At 59.4% G+C, this 23,364-nt stretch overlaps 5 protein-coding genes across 5 annotated transcripts; 2 read left to right on the top strand and 3 right to left on the bottom strand.

Annotated features, from left to right (window-relative positions):
- Window positions 1-3,349: 3,349 nt before the first annotated feature.
- On the top strand, window positions 3,350-4,359 carry LOC306948422 (cathelicidin-3; the record flags this gene model as incomplete). Its single annotated transcript, XM_079538054.1, has 4 exons — window positions 3,350-3,517; window positions 3,894-4,001; window positions 4,083-4,166; window positions 4,264-4,359. 4 exons carry the CDS (start codon window positions 3,350-3,352, stop codon window positions 4,357-4,359), a joined length of 456 nt encoding a protein of 151 aa, XP_079394180.1.
- Window positions 4,360-5,111: 752 nt separating this feature from the next.
- Window positions 5,112-6,757, bottom strand: LOC306948400 (cathelicidin-2; the record flags this gene model as incomplete). Its single annotated transcript, XM_079538027.1, has 4 exons — window positions 5,112-5,216; window positions 5,449-5,532; window positions 5,602-5,709; window positions 6,590-6,757. 4 exons carry the CDS (start codon window positions 6,755-6,757, stop codon window positions 5,112-5,114), a joined length of 465 nt encoding a protein of 154 aa, XP_079394153.1.
- Window positions 6,758-7,022: 265 nt separating this feature from the next.
- Window positions 7,023-8,760, bottom strand: LOC306948434 (cathelicidin-B1-like; the record flags this gene model as incomplete). Its single annotated transcript, XM_079538066.1, has 4 exons — window positions 7,023-7,145; window positions 7,896-7,976; window positions 8,079-8,171; window positions 8,272-8,760. The coding sequence occupies 4 exons, from the start codon at window positions 8,758-8,760 to the stop codon at window positions 7,023-7,025; spliced, it is 786 nt and encodes a 261-aa protein (XP_079394192.1).
- A 1,136-nt stretch (window positions 8,761-9,896) lies between these two features.
- On the bottom strand, window positions 9,897-10,916 carry LOC306948399 (cathelicidin-1; the record flags this gene model as incomplete). The annotated part of the gene is made up of 4 exons (XM_079538026.1): window positions 9,897-10,002; window positions 10,100-10,183; window positions 10,265-10,372; window positions 10,749-10,916. 4 exons carry the CDS (start codon window positions 10,914-10,916, stop codon window positions 9,916-9,918), a joined length of 447 nt encoding a protein of 148 aa, XP_079394152.1. The 3' UTR covers window positions 9,897-9,915.
- Window positions 10,917-12,974: 2,058 nt separating this feature from the next.
- TBRG4 (transforming growth factor beta regulator 4) lies at window positions 12,975-22,121 on the top strand (the record flags this gene model as incomplete). Its single annotated transcript, XM_079538504.1, has 10 exons — window positions 12,975-13,403; window positions 14,420-14,737; window positions 16,109-16,280; window positions 17,261-17,418; window positions 17,827-17,937; window positions 18,741-18,885; window positions 19,529-19,771; window positions 20,163-20,274; window positions 20,734-20,848; window positions 22,020-22,121. The coding sequence occupies 10 exons, from the start codon at window positions 12,975-12,977 to the stop codon at window positions 22,119-22,121; spliced, it is 1,905 nt and encodes a 634-aa protein (XP_079394630.1).
- Window positions 22,122-23,364: the final 1,243 nt, after the last annotated feature.

Genomic DNA, 23,364 nt, shown 5'->3' with positions numbered 1-23,364 from the left:
GCGCTGGTGGGAAACCACACTTCCCCAGCACGGGTGAGATCAACGTCTTGGGGTTTGTGTGCTGGGAAAGGTCTTGGCAATGTGCTTATTTCATGGCAGCCACGCAAGGAAACTTCCTGTGGCCAAACTGTGGCAGGGCTGCAGGTGCTGCCCCGTGTCCCTGCTCGTCCCGTCGGGCTCAGCACCGCTTCCAGCCCCTCTCCCTTGGCTATTTTCAACCCTATTTTCACTGCAGCCAAAGGGAGCTGCTGCTGCTGCTGGCTTGGTCCTTCCCAGAACCAAACCCACCGAGCACCACTTGCCTGCATCAGCCCTCCAGCATTTCCCCTGCATGAATGTGAATGGTGAGAGCCACGGCTCCCTGCCCACCAGCACAGCCACAGGGCAGGGAGCCCCTCAACACTACGCCCACTGCAGGCAGCGGGGGGCTCGCTGCTGCCCTGTGTTTCCAGGAGCTTTGGTGTCCCCCCACCCAAACCCGTGCTTCTCCTTCATCGCTGACTCCCAGCTCGGGATTTTAACTTTGGGTGTATATGTGGATGTCTATATATTCAGGTACTGTGTATATTTTAGGTATATATAACGAGCATATCTGGCTATAAATGTGGTTTTGTCAGTATGTATTTCTTCTGTATACGGACGTCAGTGGATGGGTTCACTCGGTGAATTCATTGCGAGGTTTCCCTGCTGCTAAGACACTTTAAAAAGGAAAAACAAAACAAAGCACGAGTATTGCAATGGAAATGAAGCTGCTTTGGCATCCTCACCTTGCTCCTGGGTGGGAGGAGAAACGGGGGGAGCTTTGGGCAGCAGCTTTAGCCCTGGATCTGCATGATCCCCTCCCTGCCAGGAGGCTTGGAAGGAAATGGGAAGGCTTCCAGCTGGGAGCTGCCTGGCTGCAGGCTGTGGCAGGGAACAGTTTGTTTGTACAAGCATCAGCTCCTAGCTCTGAGCAGAGCGAGGGGGACTCAGAATAACTGTGGGGCTCCACATGGGGTTTTGCTCTCTGCATTTGGGAAAGCGAGACGTGGGCAGGCTGAGAGTTGGGCAGAGAGGAGGACGGTGAGGCTCAGCAAGGGCGAGTGTGGGGTCCTACAGCTGGGGGGAGTTACTGCATGCATCAGAATAGGTCGGGGGTGAGCTGGAAAGGAGCTCTGTGGGGAAGGAGCTGGGTGTTGTGGTTGACCAGCAGTTGGCCAACCATTGACCACAACTGTTGGCCCCGGCTCGTGGTCACCCTGTGTGCATTGCAATGGGACTCTGGGGGGTGCATTGCACCCAGTGCGGCCAGCAGAGCAACGGAGGTTCTCCTGCCCTCTGCTCTGCCCAGGTGAAGCCGCATCTGGAGCACTGGGGCCATCGCTGGGCTCCCCACTATCAGGCAGACAAGAAACTGATGGGGGAAAGGCTGAGAACCCGGGGTCTGTTCAGCCTGGAGAAGATGAGAGGGATGTTACCTCCTCTGGAGACGTTCAAAACCCACCTGGGTGCTTTCCTGTGCGACCTGCCCTAGGGAACCTGCGTTCTGTAGAAGTCCATTCCAACTCCTGTGCTTCTGGGATTCTGCACCCCACACAAGGCAAAACGTGCAGCCCCAAAGCCCTTCTAATTCCCACCGCCTCTCCAGCTGCCCAGGGAGGAGGATGGGAACAAACCCCACAAAGCTTCTCTTCGCTGCGGCTCTCCAAGAAAAACAGCAGCAATCCGATCCCTTCCCGTGCGTGCCGCCCAGCCCTGTGTTTGTCCTGGAAGCGGAGCCCCATGGCTGTGCTGCTGCTGGCTGTGCTGCTGCTGGCTGTGCTGCTGCCCACCGCCCCGTCATCCACCGCCCCACTGCCCCCCACACCACGCGAGCTGGCCCGCACCGTGCTGGAGGCACACGGGCGCAATGCGGGCAGCGGGCTGAGGCTGCTCAAGCTGCAAGGAGTCACCAGGACGGTAGGAGCCTCGCTCGGGTTTCCCGCTGGGTTCTGGGCAAGAGGGAGCTTTCTTGCTGTGCCAAATGCTGTCGTTCCCTTGCAGAAGTTTGACTGGGGCACGCACTTCACCATCAACCTCACCGCCCGTGAGATCTCCTGCCCCGCCGGCCCCACGGCGCCACGCGGTGCTGCATGCAGAGCCCGGCCGGGCCAGGTGGGTGCAGGGCACGGTGTGGGACCCCCTCCCAGCACTGCTCCCTCCTGATCCCCCCATCCTGCAGCAGATCCAGCACTGCGTGGCCCAGATCTCCGTCTTTGCCTTCCTGCCTGACGTGCCGCTGTCGCTGCTGGAGTGCAGCCGGCAGACGGTGAGGGCTGCATGAATTCCTCCTCCCTACATCCCCTCCACTTTGGGGCTGAAGCCCACCCCCATTTCTTATCCTTCAGCCCAGCAGCTCAGGGCAGCCCCGCTCCCGAAGCCGGCACAGCCCTGCAACCCCACGAGCCGTTGGCCTCAGGGAGCCGGCGCCATCCTGAAGCCCATGAGCGCATCCATCCTGCAGCAGGGGACGTGCAGACCTCATCCATGGAGCCCGTCCCATAGACCCAAGGGCTGAAATAAAGATGTTCCAGGGCTGTGCTGTGTGTGTGATGCCTCGCCCCCATCCTGCAGTAGAATGGGATTGAGGTTGCACAAACCTGCAGCTTTTGGGTCATGGTGGGGCGGCTGCAGCCCCACGTGCGGCATCTCCATCCCAACTGCCAAAAGCACGTTGGCCAACCCTTGGGCTGATAACAGATGGCAGCACACAGGGCTGCTCCACGTGTCTGGCTCAGAGCCTGGGGGCTGTTGCAGGGGATAGGAGGGGACCAGGGCTGCTGTGTGGGGGGTACCTAGGAGTACAGCCCGTGTGGTTTGGGGACAGAACGCTGTGGGGATGATGGGGAGTTGAATGGGAAATGGCTTGTGGGAGTGCGTGGGTCAAAAAGCCTTCACATGGGGGTGGGGATGGGGATGGGAAGGAGTTCTTGAATCCAATGGCAGCTGTCCCATGGGTCTGGGGGTGCCTGGAACCTCCATTGTCTCTGGGATCCAGACGGCAATGCGATGGAGCCTCATCCCAATGGGATGGAGCCTGATCCATCCGTCTGTCCCAGCTGGGCACTGCTAGTCTGCTCCTTGGGGACCATTTTATGGCCACGTGGCCTCTCAACCAGAGCACCCCATGCCCTGCAGCACAGCCAGGGATGTGGGATGCAGCCTGGAGCGGGACAAGGCAGTCCATGGGCGCAGCCACGTCCCCACCACAGCTTTTCCCCCCCAGATAACTGCCGCGCTGTGGCTGCTCCCCCTGGGCCCGCGTTTCCGCGTTGCCCAACTTCGGGGCCAATAAAAGGCATTGGGAGCGATGAGCGGGCACGGGGCGAGGATGGCGAGCTGCTGGGTGCTGGTGCTGGCGCTGCTGGGGGGGGCCTGCGCCCTCCCGGCCCCCCTGGGCTACCCCCAGGCTCTGGCCCAGGCTGTGGACTCCTACAACCAACGGCCTGAGGTGCAGAATGCCTTCCGGCTGCTCAGCGCCGACCCCGAGCCCGGCCCGGTGAGTGCATGTGGGGACAGCGTGGGGAAACCACGAGGACACCATGGGAGATACTGGGCACATCGTGGGGAAGGCGGGGGGAGGTGTGCAGGCATCATGGGGACGGCGTGGGGAACATCAGAGGAACCTCCTGGGAACGGCGTGAGGACATGGGAGGGACAGCGTGGGGACACAAATGGTGAGGACACCTTTGGGCATCAAAGGGACATCATGGGGAAACCCTGGGGAAGGCGTGGGGTCGGTACGGGGACGTGGTGGGGCCAGCCGGGGGACATCAAGAGGGGAAGCAGAGCTGCTCCCCCCGCCCGGCTCTGAGCCGTGCCCGGAGCAGCCGGGGCTGCCGGGTGGCTGCCACCACGCTGTGCCCTGCCCCCAGAACGTCCAGCTCAGCTCCCTGCACAACCTCAACTTCACCATCATGGAGACGCGGTGCCAGGCGCGCTCGGGCGCCCAGCTCGACAGCTGCGAGTTCAAGGAGGACGGGGTGAGCGCCGTGCTGGGCTGGGGGGCTGGGGGGCTCCCGGGGGGAGGGACGGCCCCGTGCTCAGTGTCCCCCTGCTCACAGCTCGTCAAGGACTGCGCTGCGCCCGTGGTGCTGCAAGGCGGCCGCGCCGCGTTCGATGTCACCTGCGTGGACTCCATGGCTGACGTGAGTGGGGACACCATGGGGGTGGTCCCAGGGGGGTTTGGGACCCCCTCGGGCCAGGCTCCCATTCCCCCGTTGATGACAACGCTTCTCCCCACAGCCCGTCCGCGTCAAGCGCTTCTGGCCGCTGGTGCCGGTGGCCATCAACACGGTGGCTGCGGGCATCAACCTCTACAAAGCCATCAGGAGGAAATGAGCTGTCCCCAGAGCCGCTGTCACCACTGTCCCCCCACGGCCCCCCACCCAATAAAGGTGTTTTCTGGCCATGCTGTGTCTTTGCTGTGTGTCTCCTCTGAGTGATGCTCATGGGGACAGTCCCCATGCTGTCCCCATGGTGCCACTCCCATCCTGTCCCACAGCATGGGTTTGGGACCTGAGGACACCCAAGGAGACCCCAGATGTGGACTGAGCATGGGGAGACTGCAGTATGCAGTGCTTGGGGATTGTGTGAGTCCATGGGGCCTTTGTAGGGGACCTAAGGGGAAAAGAGGGGACAGGAGGAGGATGTCCTCAGGGCCCTGCTGCAGCCACAGCCCTCCAGCTCCAGCTCCCATGGCATGAGATCCCCATGCATCCCTATGTCCTCATCCTAAAATGCTTGTGACGGCCTCGGTGGCAAGGCTGGGGACAGCACTGGTTGCTCCTGGACAGGGCTGTGGCATGGGGGTGGCCTCAGGTTCAGGACCCCAACATATGGGGACAATGAGACAGTGATGGGTTGGATGGGAAAATGCTCATCAGGGCTGAGAGGCTCAGCAACCCTCGTTACAGAGGACAAGAATGGGGCCCTAATGGCATCACTCCCCTGGTAGGAAATGCCCGCGTGGCGCTCGGGGCCGTGCATGGTGACTGTGGTGACCTCCAACCCCGTGCCTCAGTTTCCCCATCAGGCAGTGAGAGGAGAGCCCAGGTGACACTTGGTGGCCAGGCATGGCCCCATTTATTCATTCAGCCAAAGCGCGCACTGCCCTGGATGGTGATGCTGACCTTCGGGCGGAAGCGCCGGATCCTTCTCAGGAAGCGGCCAAATCGACCCCGCTGGACGAGAACGGGCTGTGGGGTGAAGGCTGGTGTCACTGAGGCAGCGGGAGCCCATCTCTGGGACCCCACATCTGGAGCCCCACAGTCGGGACCGCGCACACGCCTTCATCCCTTTCTCCATCATCTCTATCACGGAGACCATCAGAGCAACGCCAAAGCTTTCTGGGAACGGGGACCCCTCAGAGCGCGGGGCAGGACGAAAAGTGCCAGCGTCAGCATCCCACCCCACGGACCCCACACTCACATCCGATGAGGCGTCTCTGCAGCGTAGGTTGATCTCAGGAGCGTCCTGCAGGAAGGTCACCGGCCCCGAGCACTCCCTGATGACCTGAGGACGCGCACCGTGTCACCTCACGCCCCCCAGCCGCCCTCCCCATCACAGCCCTCCCGTCCTCACCCCGTTCTCCTTGAAGTCGCAGTCGTCGATGGGCGTCTGTGCCCTTGGGACGCACTCTGTCTCCATGATGGTGAAGTTGAGCGCCCGCAGCGTGTTCAGATCGACGCCCTGTGAGGAGTGGTCGCCACGGGGTCACGTCCTCCCCATGGAGCAAAGCCCCCTCCAACCATGGCGCCCCCAAAGTGTCCTCACAACATCCCCATGGCGTCCCCATGGTGTCCCCATGCAGTCTCCAAGGTGCTCCCGCAGTTTCTCTATCATCTCCCTGTGGTATCTCCATGGTACTCTCAGGGTGTCCCCACTGTGTACTCCAGTTGTCCCCTTGTCATCCCAACAGTGTCCCCATGATGTCCCCAGAGTGTTTGCATAGTATTCCAACTGTGTCCCCAGAGGGTCCCCAAGATGTTCCCACTGTGTCCTCCTGATAACCCCATGCTACCCCCACGCCGTCCCCATGCTGACCCCAAGATGTTCTCATTATGTCTCCATGCTGCTCCTAGGATGTCCTCAGGATGTCTCCAGGCTGACCTCAGGATTTCCAACCCATGTTGTTCCCCAAAGTGTCCCCATCCTGTCCCCGTTGTGTCCCCATGCCTTCCCCAGGATGTCCTCAATATCTCCCCTTAGGGTCCTCATGGTTTCCCCATGCTGTTCCCTGCTCTCCCCAAGGTGTCCCCACTATGTCTCCATGTTATCCTCAGCGTGTCCCCCACACAACCCCCATGCTGTCCCCAGGATGTCTCCATGCTGTCCCATGTCTTCCTCAGGATGTCCCTCAATACCTCCCCATAGAGTCCTCAGGGTGTCCCCATGATATCTCCATGCTGTCCCACAGTTGTCGCACGATGCTCCCACTACTGTCCTCACGTTGTCCCCAGGATCTTTCCCAAGGTGCTCCTACAGTGTCCCCATTGTGTCTCCATTCTACCCCCATTCTATCCCCATGCTGTCCCCCTAATCTTCCCACGCTGTCCCCACATGCACTCACCGGGCCGGGCTCGGGGTCGGCGCTGAGCAGCCGGAAGGCATTCTGCACCTCAGGCCGTTGGTTGTAGGAGTCCACAGCCTGGGTCAGTGCCTGAGGGTAGCTCAGTGGGGCCGGGAGGGCACAGACCCCTCCAAACAGCGCCAACACCAGCACCCAGCAGCTCGCCATCCTCACCCTGTGCCCATCCCGTGCCTCCAGTGCCTTTTATCGGCCCCAAAGTTGGGCAATGAGGAAGGAGAAGCCACAACGCGGCCGTTATCTGCAGTGGGGACGTGGCTGTCCCCGCAAGGCACAGGGCACGTCCCCTGCTTTGCTCCGTGCCCCTCTCCCTTTGGGTCATGGCACAACCACAGGGACACACACGCACACAAGGCCACAGCAGGCAGAAGGGACCTTTATTGGGGACACTTGGTGACAGCCACGCTGGGGCTGCTCACGGCCGTGGAGTGCTGGTGATGTTCAGACGTCCACGCACATGGAAGGGGCCGCGCTGCCGCAGGCGCTTCCTGATGCCATCCCACCACTCCCGGATGCGGGTCCACCAGTTGCGGATGGGCTGCAGGGAGAGAAGTGGCTTTTCACAGAATCACAGAATCACAGAATCACCCGGGTTGGAAGGGACCTCAAGGATCATGTAGTTCCAACCCCCCTGCCTAGCAGGGCCACCAAACATACACATTTAGATCAGGTTGCCCAGGACCCCGTCCAACCTGGCCTTGAACACGTCCAAGGACGGGGCATCCACAACCTCCCTGGGCAGCCCGTTCCAGGGCCCAACCACTCTCCTTGTAAAGAACTTCCCCCTAACGTCCAACCGAAATCTTCCCTCCTTCCACTTGGATCCATTTCCCCTAGTCCTGCTATTGTCAGCCCTTTTGAAGAGTTTACTCCCCTCCTGGCTGTAGGTTCCCTTCAGGTATTGATAGGCTGCAATGAGGTGGCCCCGCAGCCTTCTCTTCTCCAGGCTGAACAAGCCCAACTCCCTCAGCCTGTCCTCATAGGGGAGGTGCTCCAGCCCCCTGATCATCTTAGTCGCCCTCCTCTGGACCCTTTCCAAAATCTCCATGTCTTATACTGAGGGCTCCACACCTGGACACAGTACTCCAGATGGGGCCTCACAAGAGCCGAGTAGAGAGGGACAATCACCTCCCTGTCCCTGCTGACCACCCCTCTCCTGATGGAGCCCAGGATCCCATTTGCCTTTTGAGCTGCCAGAGCGCACTGCTGGCTCATGTTAAGACCCTCGTGACCCTCGGGGTGACGAGGGAACCTTGGTGGCCCCATGGTGGGGGATGAGGTCTCTCACCTGCACCCGCAGCGGTCTGCAGCGCAGCTCAGCAGTGGGCTGCTGTTCCATGGACACGGTGCCCACGCAGCGCTGCAGGGCCTGTGGGGAGCGAAGGGTTGTGTGGGGCAGAACCCCCACCATGGCCACGGTTTCCTTCTTGGCCACCCACCAACCCTCAGCCCCTATGGGATGGGTCCTCACCCCTCGCTCGCAGCTCCTGCAGTCGACCCCAGGTGGGCACGGGGCATCCTCCACAAGGAAGCTCACCTCCCGCCGCCGCTTCAGGGTCCCAGCCTGCGAGGGGACGAGAACCAAAGGGATGGGATGAGACCCCCAGGCCCACAGACCCTCCAAGCCAGCCCTCAGCCTTGGGATCCAACAGCCCAGCACTCACCCAGCCGGGTTGGGGTTGTGCTGCCCGCAGTCGTAGGGTGCATGGACCCGAGATCCTCTGGTTGAGCAACCGCACGGCTGCCAGGATGGCATCCAGGTAGGTGGTGGGCCAGCGCCAGGGCCAGGATGGTGAGATGGATCCATCCAGCTTTGGGGTGATGGATCCATCCAGCTTGGGTGTAATGGAACCATTCAGCCCAGTTGGTGTGGATCCATCCAGCCCTGGTGAGACAGATCCATCCAACCCTGGTGGGATCGATCCATCCAGCCCTGGTGGGATTGATCCATCCAGCCCTGGTGGGATTGATCCATCCAGCCCTGGTGGGATTGATCCATCCAGCCCTGGTGGGATCGATCCATCCAGCCCTGGTGGGATTGATCCATCCAGCCCTGGCGCAGCGGACACATCCAGCCCCGGTGTGACGGCTCTGGATGACCCCAGCAGCAGCAGCAGCAGCAGCAGCACCTCGGAGGGCCGCATCCTGCTCATGACTGCCTGCAACCTCCTCCTCTGAGCGCTGTGCCGGTGCTGCTGGAGCCCCTTTATGGCCATCCCAACATCTCGGGGCGTTCCCAGGAATCCCCGCATTCTGCACCTGGGGGCAGCCCAGCCTCTAAGAGGGTCAACAAACTCCCCCATCTCCACCGTGGCACCGGGGATTTCCAGTGCACGAGGATGTTTGCGGCACAGGAGAGGATGGCCAAGTCTTGCATCAAGCCTACTGGGTCCACGCCAGTCACACCGGGTGGTGGCACACTGGGGAAGTTCCACTGAAGGCCATAAATCTGTCCAACAGCTCTGCAGGAGCCACCCTGCAGCACGGCACCTCTGGCTCCAGGCCCAATGCATGGTATGGGAACAGCCTGGGTACGTCGTGGGGACACTACTGGATGTATGGGGGACAGTGTGAGGAAAGCTCAGCGACAGAATGGAGACACAATGGGGACAACAGCTTAGGGACATCAATGGGACATTTTTGGGATGTCTCGAGGACAGCCCAGGGACAGCCTGGTGATAGCATGGGGACATAATGGGGACACATGGGGATGTATTGGAGACATCCCGGGGAAGGCATGGGGTAGCACGGAGATATAATGGAGGCACCATGGGAACACGCTGGGGACATCTTGGGGACATGGAGAGGACATCCTGGGAGTATCCTGGAGACACCATAAAGACATCATGGGAACTTCGTGGGGACACAGGGCAGACACGGTGGGGACACCTCGTGGACATTGTGGGAACACTCTGGGGACACCAAGAGGAGAACAGGGTGAGGATGAAGGGGCCGTGGCAGGGGGCAGCTGGGGAGCACGAGGTGACACTACAGATGATGGATAAAGGGACCAGGCGGGTCTTGGACACGTGCAGCGGCCCAGATGTGGGGTTCCCAGAACGAGGCTCCAAATGTGGACTCCCAGCTGCCACATCTACATCTGAGGTCCTCTTGGCCGTCCCCAGAGCCCAGCTCGTGCTTAGGAACACCATGGGGAGCAGCTGGCACCACGGGGCTTCCCCCAGACATCCCAAGAACCCCACCAGCGTCACTCAGAAGAGACACAGAAAAGAAAGAGTGGCCAGGAAACACCTTTATTGGAAGGAAGGCAGCAAGGGGACAGCGGTGACAGCGGCTCTGGGGACAGCTCATTTCTTCTTGATGGCCCGGTAGAGGTTGTATCCTGCAACTACAGTCCTGATGACCAGCGGCCAGTAGCGCTTGACGCGGACGGGCTGTGGGGAGAAGCGTTGTCATCAACGGGGGAATGGGAGCCTGGCCCGAGCGGGTCCCAAACCCCCCTGGGACCACCCCCATGGTGTCCCCACTCACGTCAGCCATGGAGTCCACGCAGGTGACATCGAACGCGGCGCGGCCGCCTTGCAGCACCACGGGCGCAGCGCAGTCCTTGACGAGCTGTGAGCAGGGGGACACTGAGCACGGGGCCGTCCCTCCCCCCGGGAGCCCCCCAGCCCCCCAGCCCAGCACGGCGCTCACCCCGTCCTCCTTGAACTCGCAGCTGTCGAGCTGGGCGCCCGAGCGCGCCTGGCACCGCGTCTCCATGATGGTGAAGTTGAGGTTGTGCAGGGAGCTGAGCTGGACGTTCTGGGGGCAGGGCACAGCGTGGTGGCAGCCACCCGGCAGCCCCGGCTGCTCCGGGCACGGCTCAGAGCCGGGCGGGGGGAGCAGCTCTGCTTCCCCTCTTGATGTCCCCCGGCTGGCCCCACCACGTCCCCGTACCGACCCCACGCCTTCCCCAGGGTTTCCCCATGATGTCCCTTTGATGCCCAAAGGTGTCCTCACCATTTGTGTCCCCACGCTGTCCCTCCCATGTCCTCACGCCGTTCCCAGGAGGTTCCTCTGATGTTCCCCACGCCGTCCCCATGATGCCTGCACACCTCCCCCCGCCTTCCCCACGATGTGCCCAGTATCTCCCATGGTGTCCTCGTGGTTTCCCCACGCTGTCCCCACATGCACTCACCGGGCCGGGCTCGGGGTCGGCGCTGAGCAGCCGGAAGGCATTCTGCACCTCAGGCCGTTGGTTGTAGGAGTCCACAGCCTGGGCCAGAGCCTGGGGGTAGCCCAGGGGGGCCGGGAGGGCGCAGGCCCCCCCCAGCAGCGCCAGCACCAGCACCCAGCAGCTCGCCATCCTCGCCCCGTGCCCGCTCATCGCTCCCAATGCCTTTTATTGGCCCCGAAGTTGGGCAACGCGGAAACGCGGGCCCAGGGGGAGCAGCCACAGCGCGGCAGTTATCTGGGGGGGAAAAGCTGTGGTGGGGACGTGGCTGCGCCCATGGGCTGCCTTGTCCCGCTCCAGGCTGCATCCCACATCCCTGGCTGTGCTGCAGGGCATGGGGTGGTGACGGGTCTGGAGGGTAGGATTGGCGAGGAGCAGCTGAGGGCGCTGGGTTTGTTCAGCTCTGAGCAGTGAGGCTGAAGGGATGCCTCATGGCAGCCAGGGTTTTGCCAGGGGCCATCTCCAAGCTCATCACCACTGCTTTCTCACAAGAAAGAGAATAAGAATGGTGGCTGGAAGCCAGTCATGACCCAACACGGGAAATTTTCTTCAACATTTTATTGAGAGAGGGTTCAGCAAAGGGTCAGGTTCCCACAGAGGTTGCAGCCCGGTCTCCTGTTTCATAGCTGCCACCCGTAGCAGGAATGAGCCCTAACAAAGATCACAAATTACAGGATCGTTAAGGCTGACCCCTGAGATCCCCAATTCCAACCCCAGCTCACCTCACTGCCCACATCTCTCAGTGCCACACCTCCATGTTTCTGGAACACCTCCAGGGACGGTGATCCCAACACCTCCCCGGGCAGCCTGTGCCACTGCATCTCTGCTCATTCCGAATAGAATTTTCCCCCATTACCCAACCTGACCCTTCCCTAGCACAACATGAGGCCATTCCCTTTCATCCTATCGCTATTACTGCGAGAGGCTGACCCCCACCGCAATTCGGTCTCCTTCCAGGGAGCTGCAGGGAGCAGCAAGGCCTCCCCTCAATGGTTGGAAGGGCCCTCACAGCCCACCTGTAGGCACACAGCGTGCAGGGATTGCAGAGATCTCGTCCCACAGCCCCGTGCCCACATCCAGCCCGGTGCTGAGCGCTGCAGGGCTGTGACACCCGCACACACTCCTGATGCCGAACCCCAATGTCTTCTCTTTTCATGTAAAGCTCTTCCCTCTGTCTTGTCACTCCTCGGCTGAGCAAACAGCAACGGGGCGTGCCTAGTGCATAAATCTCCTGTTATTTGCCTTCCTCCCAGCGCTGCCAGTGCACCGCCCCGGGCTCTGTTTGGTTTCTCCGTTCCCACAGCCGGGCTCGGTGTTGCGGCCTGGCTGACCTGAACGGACCGAACCCGGCCAGAGCCGCGCGCCCAGACGCGACCCGCCGCACACCACCCGTCATAAAATGGCGGCGCCCGTCAGTCGCGAACCGGAAGTGCTTCCTCTTTCGCGCTCGATTCTGTCGGGGGGACCTGGGGAGCTCAGCCAATAGAAAATAGCTGCGCTTTGATGATGTCATCATGCTGCGCCGAGGCGCATGCGCACTTCGTCTCATTGCCGGGCCGGCGTGCGGTGGGGCCGGGCGAGGTCAGCGCGGATGGCTGCGGTTCCGCGGCCCGGGGTGATCGGAAGCGGGGTTCGAGTTCTCGGGGAGCTGCGTGCGCGATAGGGTCGGGATTTCCGAAGGGCTACGGCCTCTGAGGCAGCTGCGAGTTCGGCGCAGCCTCCGGGCCAGGAGTTCGGCCGGTTCGGCTCACGGTGCGGGGAGGCCCGGGTGTCAGGATGCGCCGGGGGAGGTTTGAGTGGGGCGTTATGAAGGATCTGGCGTTATGGAGCGTCGGAACTGGCTGCCCCGGGAAGTAGGGGAGCCCCTATCTCTGGGGATATTTAAGGGACGTGTGGACGTGGTGCCGAGAGGCGTCGTTTAGTGAGAGGCTTGGCAGCGCTGAGTTAATGGTTGGACTTGGTGAGCTTGGAGGCATCTCCCAACCGAAGTGATACCGTGGGTCTGCCCACGTGGGTCCCTTTCAGTTTTATTCTGTGGGGGTATTCATAGGGATGCTCTGCGCTTCTGTGACTCGCAGCTTTAAACCTGTTACCTCTCCTCGTTCCCCCTGAACCTTCCTGTTCCTAAAGCCTTTCTTTTCCTCCTCCAGCTTCCCCAAGATGCAGTGCTGAGCCCCTCAGATCCCCGCCATGGCAGCCCGGCTGGTGCAACGCTGCTGCTGGCGGCACCTCATCACCTTCACCTGGGCTCCTGCTGCTGCCCCGGCTGCTCTGCTGCTGCCCAATGGGAAGCTGCTAGCAGCCAGAGCCCTGCCACACATACCTGTTGCCTCTATCCACACCTCTGTCCCCTCTGCCTGGAACGCAGACAGATTCTCTGTCAAAGAGCAGGTGGAAGAAAACAGTAACTCAGAGCACAGAGCGATCCTGAATCTCATTGAGGCAGCCACAAGTCCTCAGGAACTGTTCCAGCTGGGTGAACTTCACTCTCTAAATAGCAACCAAGCTTCGCTGGTCGTTACTCGACTTTCTTGGCTTGCAGTGGAAAAGAACCTGGAAACAGGGGACATTCTGCAAGATGAACGATTTCAGCAGCTTATTGAGATCGTGGATTCTCAGGTGAGTTCCCTTCTTGTGATGGAGGCAGTTTGGAGAAAGAATGGGTCTGGGAAGGCTGGCCTGGAGCAGCGAGTGCTGCCTTTTCCTTTCCCTTGTGAATTTTCACAGCTGGTACCTTCTCTGCACTTGTTGGCAGAGATGTATCAGCATCAGGTCACACACACAAAAAAGGATGCAGGTGTCTGTGGCTCAGCAGAGAGGGTGGACTTCAGAGCTAGGAGAGCCGAGCTGCTGTGCTGGGAAAGCAAGAAGCTGGGCAGCATGGCCTTGCTCCCAAAAGGGAAGTGGATAAGAACACATCTAGCTGGGATATGATCGAGCAAAGTCACTGCAAACACAATTGTTTCTCTCCAGAGAGCTGTTCCTGCAGTGGGCAGCTAACTCGATGTAAGAAGTCATTGTGTAGAAGTGTTCAAGGCCAGGTTGGATGGGGCTGTGGGCAGCCTGGTCTGGTATGAAATGGGGAGGTTGGTGGCCCTGTCTGTGGCAGGGGGTTGGAGATTCGTGATCCTTGAGAGCCCTTCCAACCAAAGCCATTCTGTGATTCTGTGACTAAAATTAATGGCCTTGCAACATCCCTGTGTCACCAAGTTGGAGGCTTTGAACATTAGGCTGAAGCAGCACACAGGGTCAGACCAGGGAGAGCAGTCTGCGTGGCTGGGACACCAGGAGCTCTGCCTGCTTTCTCAGCTGCATCCTGCTTTGGGATTTCCACTTCAGGTCACTTTGGTGGATTACCCTGAGAGCACTCAGGTCATTCTTGCACCCAAGCATTGAGCCATCCCTGAGTTTTAGGATGTTGCAGGGCTGGAGTTGGGGCAGGCAGGGCAGTTAAAGAGTCTGTTTGCTGGAGGCCACCTGGTCCATCCTGCCCTGAGCATCATTGGCTGTGATTCTGCCTCGTTTGTTTCACTGCTCGCTGAGGTCATATTCCAGCCACGCCACAGGGAAATTTAGGTGTGTGCACCTCCAGAGAAGGGTAAAAATCTATCTAGATATTTTTACTTGCCTCCCAGATATCTCAGGTGTGGAATAACACCTTGGTGGGCCTCCTGAAGAGCCTGTACTCGCTGGGGATGGAGAGCAGCAGCAGGGAGGTGCAGTCTGTGGAGCAGGAGGTGCTGTGGCGGTTGCGGCGGCTCACCTTCCGCCAGCTCGCCTCCTTGGCAGAGTTCTTGGCTGTCAAGCAGGGCAAGGAGAGCAAACTGCTCCACGAGGTCATCAAGAAGCTGGAGCTGCGGTGGACAGAACTAGAGGGCACCAGAACCGTGGTGATGCTGATTGCCAAGGTTGGGCACGTCTCCTCAGTGCTGATGGACCGGTTAGAAGACAAGGTATGGGCTTGGGCGCTCCGTTCCCTTTGGGTGGGACGTCTCCTGGGGGCAGTGACAGTGTGAGGGACATCCTGTGTGGGCACTGCTCCACCAGCATGTCCTTGTCAGCCTGTCTTGCAGAGGATGCAGCTCGCTTCCCATGTGCAAAGGTGCTCAAAAGAAACCTTTTCCTCTTTGGAGCCACACAGATGAGGAGTTCGCACTCTCAGACCTGCGCTGGTCTGAGCTGCTCAGAGGTGGACTGAGCTGATGTGCTTTGCCTTGCAGCTAGAATTACCTTAACTTTGTGGTAGAATTACCTTAGCTCAGCTGGCGGGCGGTAACTTGCAGAGGCAGCAGAAAGTCACTGCCAAAAGCATTGTCCTCTGGCTCTCTGTGAAAGTCAGGCTGTGAGGAAGAGTCTGCAGGGAGGTCTGTGCTCCAGCAGGTCCCTCTTTCTGTCACTTCCAGGAGTAGGGAAATGTCTTTTGGGTTGAAACTGCCACAGGGCCATGACTGCAGCTGCGTCAAATTCGGTCCTTGTCCAGCCCCGCGCTGGGGACCGGCCAAACAGCTGCCAAAGCAACAACCCCTGCAGCTCATGGGCCCCACTGTTGTTTTCCCTCAACTCTGGGGATAAATAAATGCTGCAGACATTGCATGTGGCAAAGCAGGGTGCCGTTGTGGGGTTGTCAGCTTATGCAGAGCTGGAACTCCAGGTGGCTGAAGTATGTGCAGCTCTTAGAGGGGGTCCAGAGGTGGCCACTAAGATGATCAGAGGCTGGAGCAGCTCTCCTATGAGGAAAGGTTGAGGGAACTGGGCTTGTTTAGCTTGGAGAAGAGAAGGCTCTGGGGAGACCTCATTGTGGCCTTCCAGTGCTTGAAGGGAGCGTATAAACAGGAGGGGGAACTGCTGTTTGTGAGGGTGGATGGTGATAGGACAAGGGGGAATGGTTTTAAACTGAGACAGGGGAGGTTTAGGTTGGATATGAGGAGGAAGTTTTTCACTCAGAGGGTGGTGAGGCACTGGAACAGGTTGCCCAAGGAGGCTGTGGATGCCCCATCCCTGCAGGCATTCAAGGCTAGGCTGGATGTGGCTCTGGGCAGCCTGGGCTGCTGGTTGGTGACCTGCACACAGCAGGGGGTTGAACCTGGATGAGCACTGTGCTCCTTTTCAACCCAGGCCATTCTACATTGGGCAGATGATAACAGGAGTTACAGTGGGCAGCAAGGCAGTGATTCAGCAGCATTTCCTGCAGCAGTTGTTGCGTGACAGCATTAGGGTGTATGGAAACCCTGCAGTCCTTGGAGGGGCTCAGCCAGCAGTGTCCTGGAGGGTGGCACGTCCCTTGCTCTGTGCCTGTCTCTCTATGTCTCGATGTTTCTTACCAGGCTCTGGAGCTTGCTGAGCAGTTCAGCCCTGAGGACATAAGGAAAATCACGCTGGCTCTGGCGTACCAGAACCGGCGCAGCGTGCCTCTGCTCCGTGCCATGTCCTACCACCTGATTCAGAAGCACTCAGAGCTCAACCTCAGTGTCCTGATGGACCTGATTTTCTCCTATGGTAAGCAGCTTGGTTGTATCATGACCCTTTGGGTTGGGCATTACTGTGCTTGCATAAGTCAGAGAGCCCTCTGTGTGGCAGCACTGTGCTTAGTGTGGCTCTGTTCCTCGCTGCTCTCACCCCCCCCCCGAGCCCCTTTAGGGCTTCCTTCCAGCACACAGGGCAGTGGCATTAAAACAATTGGTTTCTTTTCACCCAAGGTGTCCAAGTGGCAACGTGATTAACATTTGAGCAGTGGCATGGTGCCTTAGGTGCAAGTGCTGCAGACTGCCAGCATGGTGACAGTCACCTTTATTGCATTCCTGGCCACAGGGTAGACCAAAGTCTTCAGATATGGGTGGTGACAGACCTGGTGCAAATCAGCTCTGTTTGCAGCTGGCCATCACTAACTGATAATGTGTGTTATCATCCTTGGGCCTTTATTTTTCTTCTCTTCTTTCTGTGCATTTCCATCTGCTCCTGTCCAGAAATTGGGATGAAGCTGCTCTTCATTTCACTGTCTGGTTTCTGGTGGTGGGAACAGATCTGTCCAACACTGGGGTGGTGTGGTTGTCATGGGTTGGATGTTCTTTAGTAATAAAGAAATCAACCTGCTAGACCTGGCTTTGGAAGGAGCTCACGCTTATTGTATTGATGTTACCATCTTGCTATTCAGCTGATAAATCTGGACTGAGTTTGAAGGGAAGTAAGGGGTGGATGTTCCACGTCACAGCCTCCAGATCCCTGCTGGGTGTCCTTCTGGGACACAGTGAGGCCCAGCAGCCCCATAATATCCCCAAGGTGGAGAAGTCCAGTAGTTTGGGAGCTGTACTGTCTCTTGCAGGCTCAGGCAGGGCTGTAGCAGCCCGGTGTTGGGAATGTTGGATTGAGAGCTGGTGGGAGCAGCAGGACCTGGCTGGATGAGAAGAGGCAGGGCCATGAGTCACAGCTCCCATACCGGCTCCGTGTCAGTGGCTGCCACTTTCTTTTGCTCCTTTAAGGAAAACTGAATTTCCACCAGCCCCAGGTCTTCCAGAAGATAGCCACTGACCTGCAGCCCCACGTTTCTGCAATGACACCCGTCGAGGTGACGCGCTGCATCCGCTCCTTCGCCCTCCTCAAGTGGCTCAGCCTGCCTCTGTTTGAGGCCATCTCTCAGGTGAGGAGGCACAGGGCCTGGGTAGCACCTGCTGATATATGACTGGGACACCCAGAACAATTCTTCTCTTACTAGAGATGCTCCACTGCAGTCAGCAGTCAGAATCCACGCAACTCTGGAGTCAGCTTCAGCTCTTTCTGAGCCTCTGCTCCAGAGTGCTGCGTTCCCCAGGCAGCTCCCAGTCTCTGCCCCTGTTCTGATGCCTGTATCAGGGAATATTACAGAGCTCTGCTTCCACTCACAGCTTTCCCTTGCACCAGGATAAAATCCTAGGGAGGCACTGAAAGATCCTTTCCTTCTTGTTCTCATCTTGTCATGGGTCTGGGCATCTCCTTGGATGATGTTTGCAATCTTTTTCTGTCAGTACTCATTTCTCAACCTCTGGTTTTGCTCTCTCTTGTCTTCCAGTATGCCCTGGACAATGCCAAGCAGCTGTCCATTGCCCACCTGTGCAGTATCATCCTGTCTTTTGCCCGCCTTAACTTCCAGCCCAGCGGAAGCGAGGACTTCTTTAACATGGTAACCTGCCTCCTTTTCCCCTCTGTGTCAACCTTCCTCCTCTTTGGAGTCAGTGGGAAGGCTGCACGTATCCTGGCATAACCTGGAGCACGAGTGGGTGCAGGAAATGGAAATGGGGAGCCCAGAGCTCGGGCCAGGCTGAAAAACCCATACTGATGCCCTGTGGCTGTGTGCTGGCTGATAACCAAGCTGGTTTGCCCCTTGCTAGCACCAAATCCCTGTAGGCTAGCTCTTCCAGCAGACATAATCAGCACGTGGTTGTTCAGGTGCCTCCTGAACTCTGATTGCTGCAATTAGCTCCATAACGAAGCCATAAGATCACTCATTCTCAGCAGATCAGAGATCTCCCAGCCCATCCAAGCCCTGGGTGTGGCGATGCTGTTGGGAAGGATGGAGGCTGCCATCCACAGAGCTGTTCGCTGCTGCCCTGCCTGGGGGCTTTGCAGGGAGATTTCTGCAGCCCAGGGTGAAGAGATGAGACCAAGTAGAGGGAGGCCCTCGTGCCACAGAGATAGGGTTAGCATCCCTGGTTGGCAGTGGGATCTGGACTCTTTGCCAACGTTAATCACAGTCAGCATGAAGGGAGGTTTTGTAGCAAGTGCAAAACTTGATTTTTGAGGCATTGCAAAAAAAAACAACAACACACACAAAAAAAAAAACAACACCAGCACCTGGAACTGTGAACCTGCAGCAAGGCTGCTGTAGAGCAATCCTGAATTCTATCAGCAAATAGCCCAGTAGAAGCACTGCAGAAGCAGGGCCATCTGCAGAGATGTGCTGAGCTGTGGCTTTGGCTCTGGCAGGCCCATGAGGAGCTGCAGGGCCAGCTGGACAGCCTGGAGCCCCAGCTGCTGACCGACCTGGTCTGGTCACTCTGTGTGCTGCAGCAAGCCAAGCCTCCCTACCTGCAGCGTGTGCTGGCACCCGACTTCCACGCTGTGATCCAAGGTAAGGTGGGACATGGAGCCAGAGCTCAGGGAGTGGGAGTACTGGGTCTAGTGCATCTACTTTTGGCTGTGAGCTCAGCTGTTGAGCTTGGAGGGGTTGGTCTACCCTGCACTGTGCCTGTGGGGTTGAGCCCAGCAGGCTGCCACGTTGCCTTCAGCTTTCTTATGCCTCAAGGCTCAGCTTTGTTCATGGCTCCAGCGCTGCCTGCACATTTTCCCCAAGCACTTAGACGTGAGGGGAGGGCTTGGTGTTTCTTAGCCACTCATGGGGGAGGTGCAGCCCAGTCAAATTCAGTCTCTGCCTCCTCCATGGCGAGCACTGGCCATGCGGCTGCCACAGCAACATCTGTAGTCCATGGGCCCCACGTCCCCTCCCGTGGGACCTTGGGGATAAAATCGTGCCACAGACACTGGGGGCTGTGCCCTCCAACAGGGGCTCAGCCGGGTCTCGCCCTGTGCTCGGGCAGTGCTGCCCCTTCTGCACGTATGTGGCGATCTGCATCTCGATGCCAGCACTTAGAGATCCATCCTGGTGGATTCTCAGGTCCTGTTTGAGCAGCAGCAGTGGGATTGGGACCAGAAATCCTGATTGGATGAGCTGAGCAAGCCGCAGGATCAGCTCTTTGTTTTCCTCCTCCTGCCAGGCGATCTGTCCCCCAGGGCTCAGAACTTGCGGATGAAGCTCATCCAAATCAATGCTGCTGCCAAGCTGGAGAGCCCTGAGTACCAGGGGCCGTTCCTGCCGGCTGGGATGCTGAGTGCTGCAGAGCCAGCAGCAGAGAAGGTCACCCTGCTGCAGAGCAGCTTGCGGGAGGCCTTGGCAGGCGTGCTGGGCAGCCAGGACAACGGGCGCTGGGACGTGAGCACCATCTACGGCTGGCGGATCGGTGAGCACAGCCTCTCCTTGGAGCAGCGGGGCTCATTGGGGTCTGCATGCTGCAGGGGGATCAACATAAAGGCTTTGTGCCTGAGGTTATATCTCGTTCTTCAGCCTCACATCCCTCTGCCTCGCCAATGCAGTCCCGTCAAATTCAGTCCCTGCCCCCTCCGTGGTTGGGGCCGGCCATCCGGCTGCCACAGCAGAGCTGTAGTCTGTGCCCCACGTCCCTTCCTGTGGGACTCTGGGGACAAAATGGTGCCACAGACAGGCTTTGTGCTGGAGCTGGTTGGGGCCCTGCCTGATGGATGCCGTGCCCCGTGTCAGCCCCACGGTGAGGGCATCCCCAGCTTCCATGGAACAGCATCCTCAGGACTGCTTCCTTTTCCTCCTCTCTGCAGATGCTGAAATGGTGCTGAACAGCGAGAATAAACCTCTCCCCTTGAAGAACTTTGCAGCTCCCCATCTGCCCCACTCAGAAGGGACAAAGCCGCTGCCGCCGGGTGCCAGGAGGTGGGTTTGGGCTCAGCTGCACCAGGCACGGTGGGAGGGACAAGGCTTTGCTGTCCCCGTGGCTGGCTGCAGGCAGCAGGGGACAGTGCCGTGGGGATGCCAGCGTGCCAAGGTCACTGTGCCCAGCTGCGTCCACTGGTCTGGACAGAAAAGGGGGTAGGACCGTGCCAAGCTGCCGCGGGTCACGTTGCAAGGGACAGGGCAGGATGCTGGCTGTGGCAGCAGCCTCCCCTGTCTGGCACGTCCTCCACAGAGAGCCTGTGCCAACTGTCTGCCACCGTTCCTGGCTGCCCACAGAGCCCAGGGGCCAAGCTGACTCCTTCCTGGCTGGGAAAGGCAACGTCTGCCATTCAGCGTGGGCTGCGGATCCACTAAGTTTGAGCCATCCGTGCTCGAAGCTGCTCTGAGGCTGAGGTTGCCCAGCACCAGTCTCACTGCTCTCTTTCACCCCTCTTGCAGGGTCGCCTTCCTCAGGTGGGAATTCCCAAATTTCAGCAACAGGAGCAAGGAGCTGCTGGGCCGTTACGCCATGGCTCGGCGCCACATCCAGGCAGCCGGCTTCCTTGTTGTGGATGTGAGTATCCAGCCCCCAACACCCGGTGCTGACCGTGGCCCCGTGCTGGGATTAGCCATCGTGATCCCCTCCGGGCCACCTGTCAGGCAGCCCCAGGGCAGAGAGGGGATCAGTAATGGAGGAGGACAGCAGACAAGGTCTTAGCACGCTGATCCCTGCGCCGCAGCGCTGCGCTCCATTGGGGCCATGCATTATTCAGCCCCCGGAGGTAATTATAGCTGTGCTGGCAGAGCTGTGCAGCAGGCAGGGATGGCTCCAGTGGGGCAGGAGGGCGGCGTGCCACGTGTCCCCCAGCGCTGTCACCCCACATCAAACTCCATTCCCTGCGAGCAGCCCAAATTTGCATCCCCTCGCACGGAGCTGCCGCTCTTTGACGCTGATACAAAGCGAAGCCCCTGCAGCCCGTGTGCACTCACTGGCTGGAGAGATTTCAGGTGGGGAGACAGGAGGAGGAGGAGGAAACTGCTTCCTTCAGCTCGAGCCTTGTGCTAAATATAGTGGTGGTGGGCGGTGGGATCCCCCCGTCTGCTCCCTCCGGCGGCTTGGAGCCATCAGAACAAGCGAGCGCTGCGCAAACAGCGTTCATTCCAGTGCTGTTCCCTCCTCCTGGTTGGCTGCAGCTCGTCTCTGAAGAAGTGATGCATCTTCACCAGGCAGGGCTTGCTGTGCTGCTGGGCAGGGAGGCCGGGATGCGCAAATGGGAGCAAGCAGACCATGAAGCCCTGCACGTACTCTGCAGCTGGGATGAAAAATTCAGCGGGTTTCAGAGCTCTGAGATCACAACTGGAAGGATCCGGGCTCTGCCCTGGGCTGGCTGCAAGCAGTCCCCATAGCAGTGCTTTGCGCCGTCCCAATTGGAGGAAACACCCCATAGCAATGCTTTGTGCTTTGAGGAAACATCCCAATGCCACCGAGGCTGTGATAAGGGAACGGTGCCTTCCTTGCAGCCTCGTCAAATTCGGTGCCACCTCTGCCGTGGTGCGCGCCGGCCCAAGGGCTGCCACAGCATCACCTGTGCTTCATGGGCCCCACATCCCTGCTGTGGGATGGCGGGGATAAAAACGTGCCACGTACATGGCTGGGAACTGAGCACATCCCCGTGGTGCTGTCCCCATAGTGCTGTCCCCGTGGTGATGCCCCCATTGCTCACTGCCTCTCCTCTCCTCCCCAGGTCCCCCACTATGAGTTCCTGGAGCTGAAGCTGGAGCGGCAGCGGGCGGCTTACCTCCGTGACAAACTCCACAAGGTGGTGGCCAAGGAGTTGGCCAGTTAGCTGCGTTTCAATAAAGCCACCCTCTGCTGTACCGTGTCCCCTGTGTGTCCCCAACCTGTGGGAGTGGGGTGGAAGAAGGGCTGTGCTGGTGGGCGGTGGGGTTTTATTGTTCCTAATGGGGTTTTTGTTGGCGGTGGTCCTGGGGTGGGTGGACAAGGGTGGCACAGATGCCCCCCAGTGATGGTTTTTAGGTCGGGGGATGGGGGACAGCCTCCATCCAAGCTCTGAAGCTGGTGGCCAGAGCCGGGCAAGAGGGACACAGGAAAGCCCTCCTGCTGTGACGCACGGAGCTGGCTGCCAGGAAAGGCTTTGAGGGCGGATTAAGCGGCCATCTGGGCTATGAGCAAACGGATTTGGGCTGTGGGGGCATCGCTTACCCCCACCGCATCCCTTGCTGCCCCTCTGGCCGGTGCCCAATCAGCGCCATTTGGGGCCGCAGCCGGGTGCTGAGTCACGGCTCAGCGCCGTTCCTGGCACCGGCATCACGCCAGGGCCGGCAGCGCTGCGTGCCCGGGTGGGAGGCAGCAGCACGGGGTGTGCTATGGGGGGGGGCTGTCCCTATGGGAGGGAGGGTCTCCAACCAGGATAAAGCTATCTGTGGGTGCTGAGCATCCCCTTTGTCCCCCAACCCAAAGGGCTGTGTGTCCATTCAACCATCCGGGGGTCTCCCAACCACATGGCATTGGGGGGGGGAGGGGGGGGGAGAGGAGGGGGTAAAGGTTGCCAGGGAACCCATCCCCATCGCCATGGAGATGGGAGACGGGCTGTTCCCATGGCAACAGCACACCGGCCCCATCCTGCTTCCCTCGGTGTGGGGGACCCCAATGTGTTCAGCATCGCTTCGGGGTGCAGGGGGGGGGGGGGGCTCTGAGTCCGCTGTGGGAATCGTGTTAGGGGGTGTAAGGAGCCACCCCAACGTCCCCAAAATCACCGCAGGGATGGGGCAAACGGAGGGACATCCTCCCCCTCCCCCCCCCCCCCCCTCTTCCCACCTCCCCCTACACCTCCACCGCACACCCGGCTGCGCCGCACCGCCGCAGTGCCTGGCACACACAACCCTGCTCTCATCCCGGGCAGGAAAAATAATAATTAAAAAAAAAAAAAAAAAAAAAAAAAAAGGCAGGGAAAGGAGAGAGGGGAAAGGGAAAAAAAAAAAAAACCCAACAAAAAAAACCCAACCCCACACACAGAACCTGCTGACATCATCCGGGCTGAGCGCCCCCCCGCCACGCTCTGCCTCGCC

This window comes from Tetrao urogallus (assembly GCF_951394365.1).
Source record: "Tetrao urogallus genome assembly, chromosome: 7".
In the NCBI taxonomy this organism is placed as follows: domain Eukaryota; kingdom Metazoa; phylum Chordata; class Aves; order Galliformes; family Phasianidae; genus Tetrao; species Tetrao urogallus.
The sequence above is the reverse complement of the archived record's forward strand: the minus strand, read 5'-3'. Positions and strand labels throughout refer to the sequence as shown.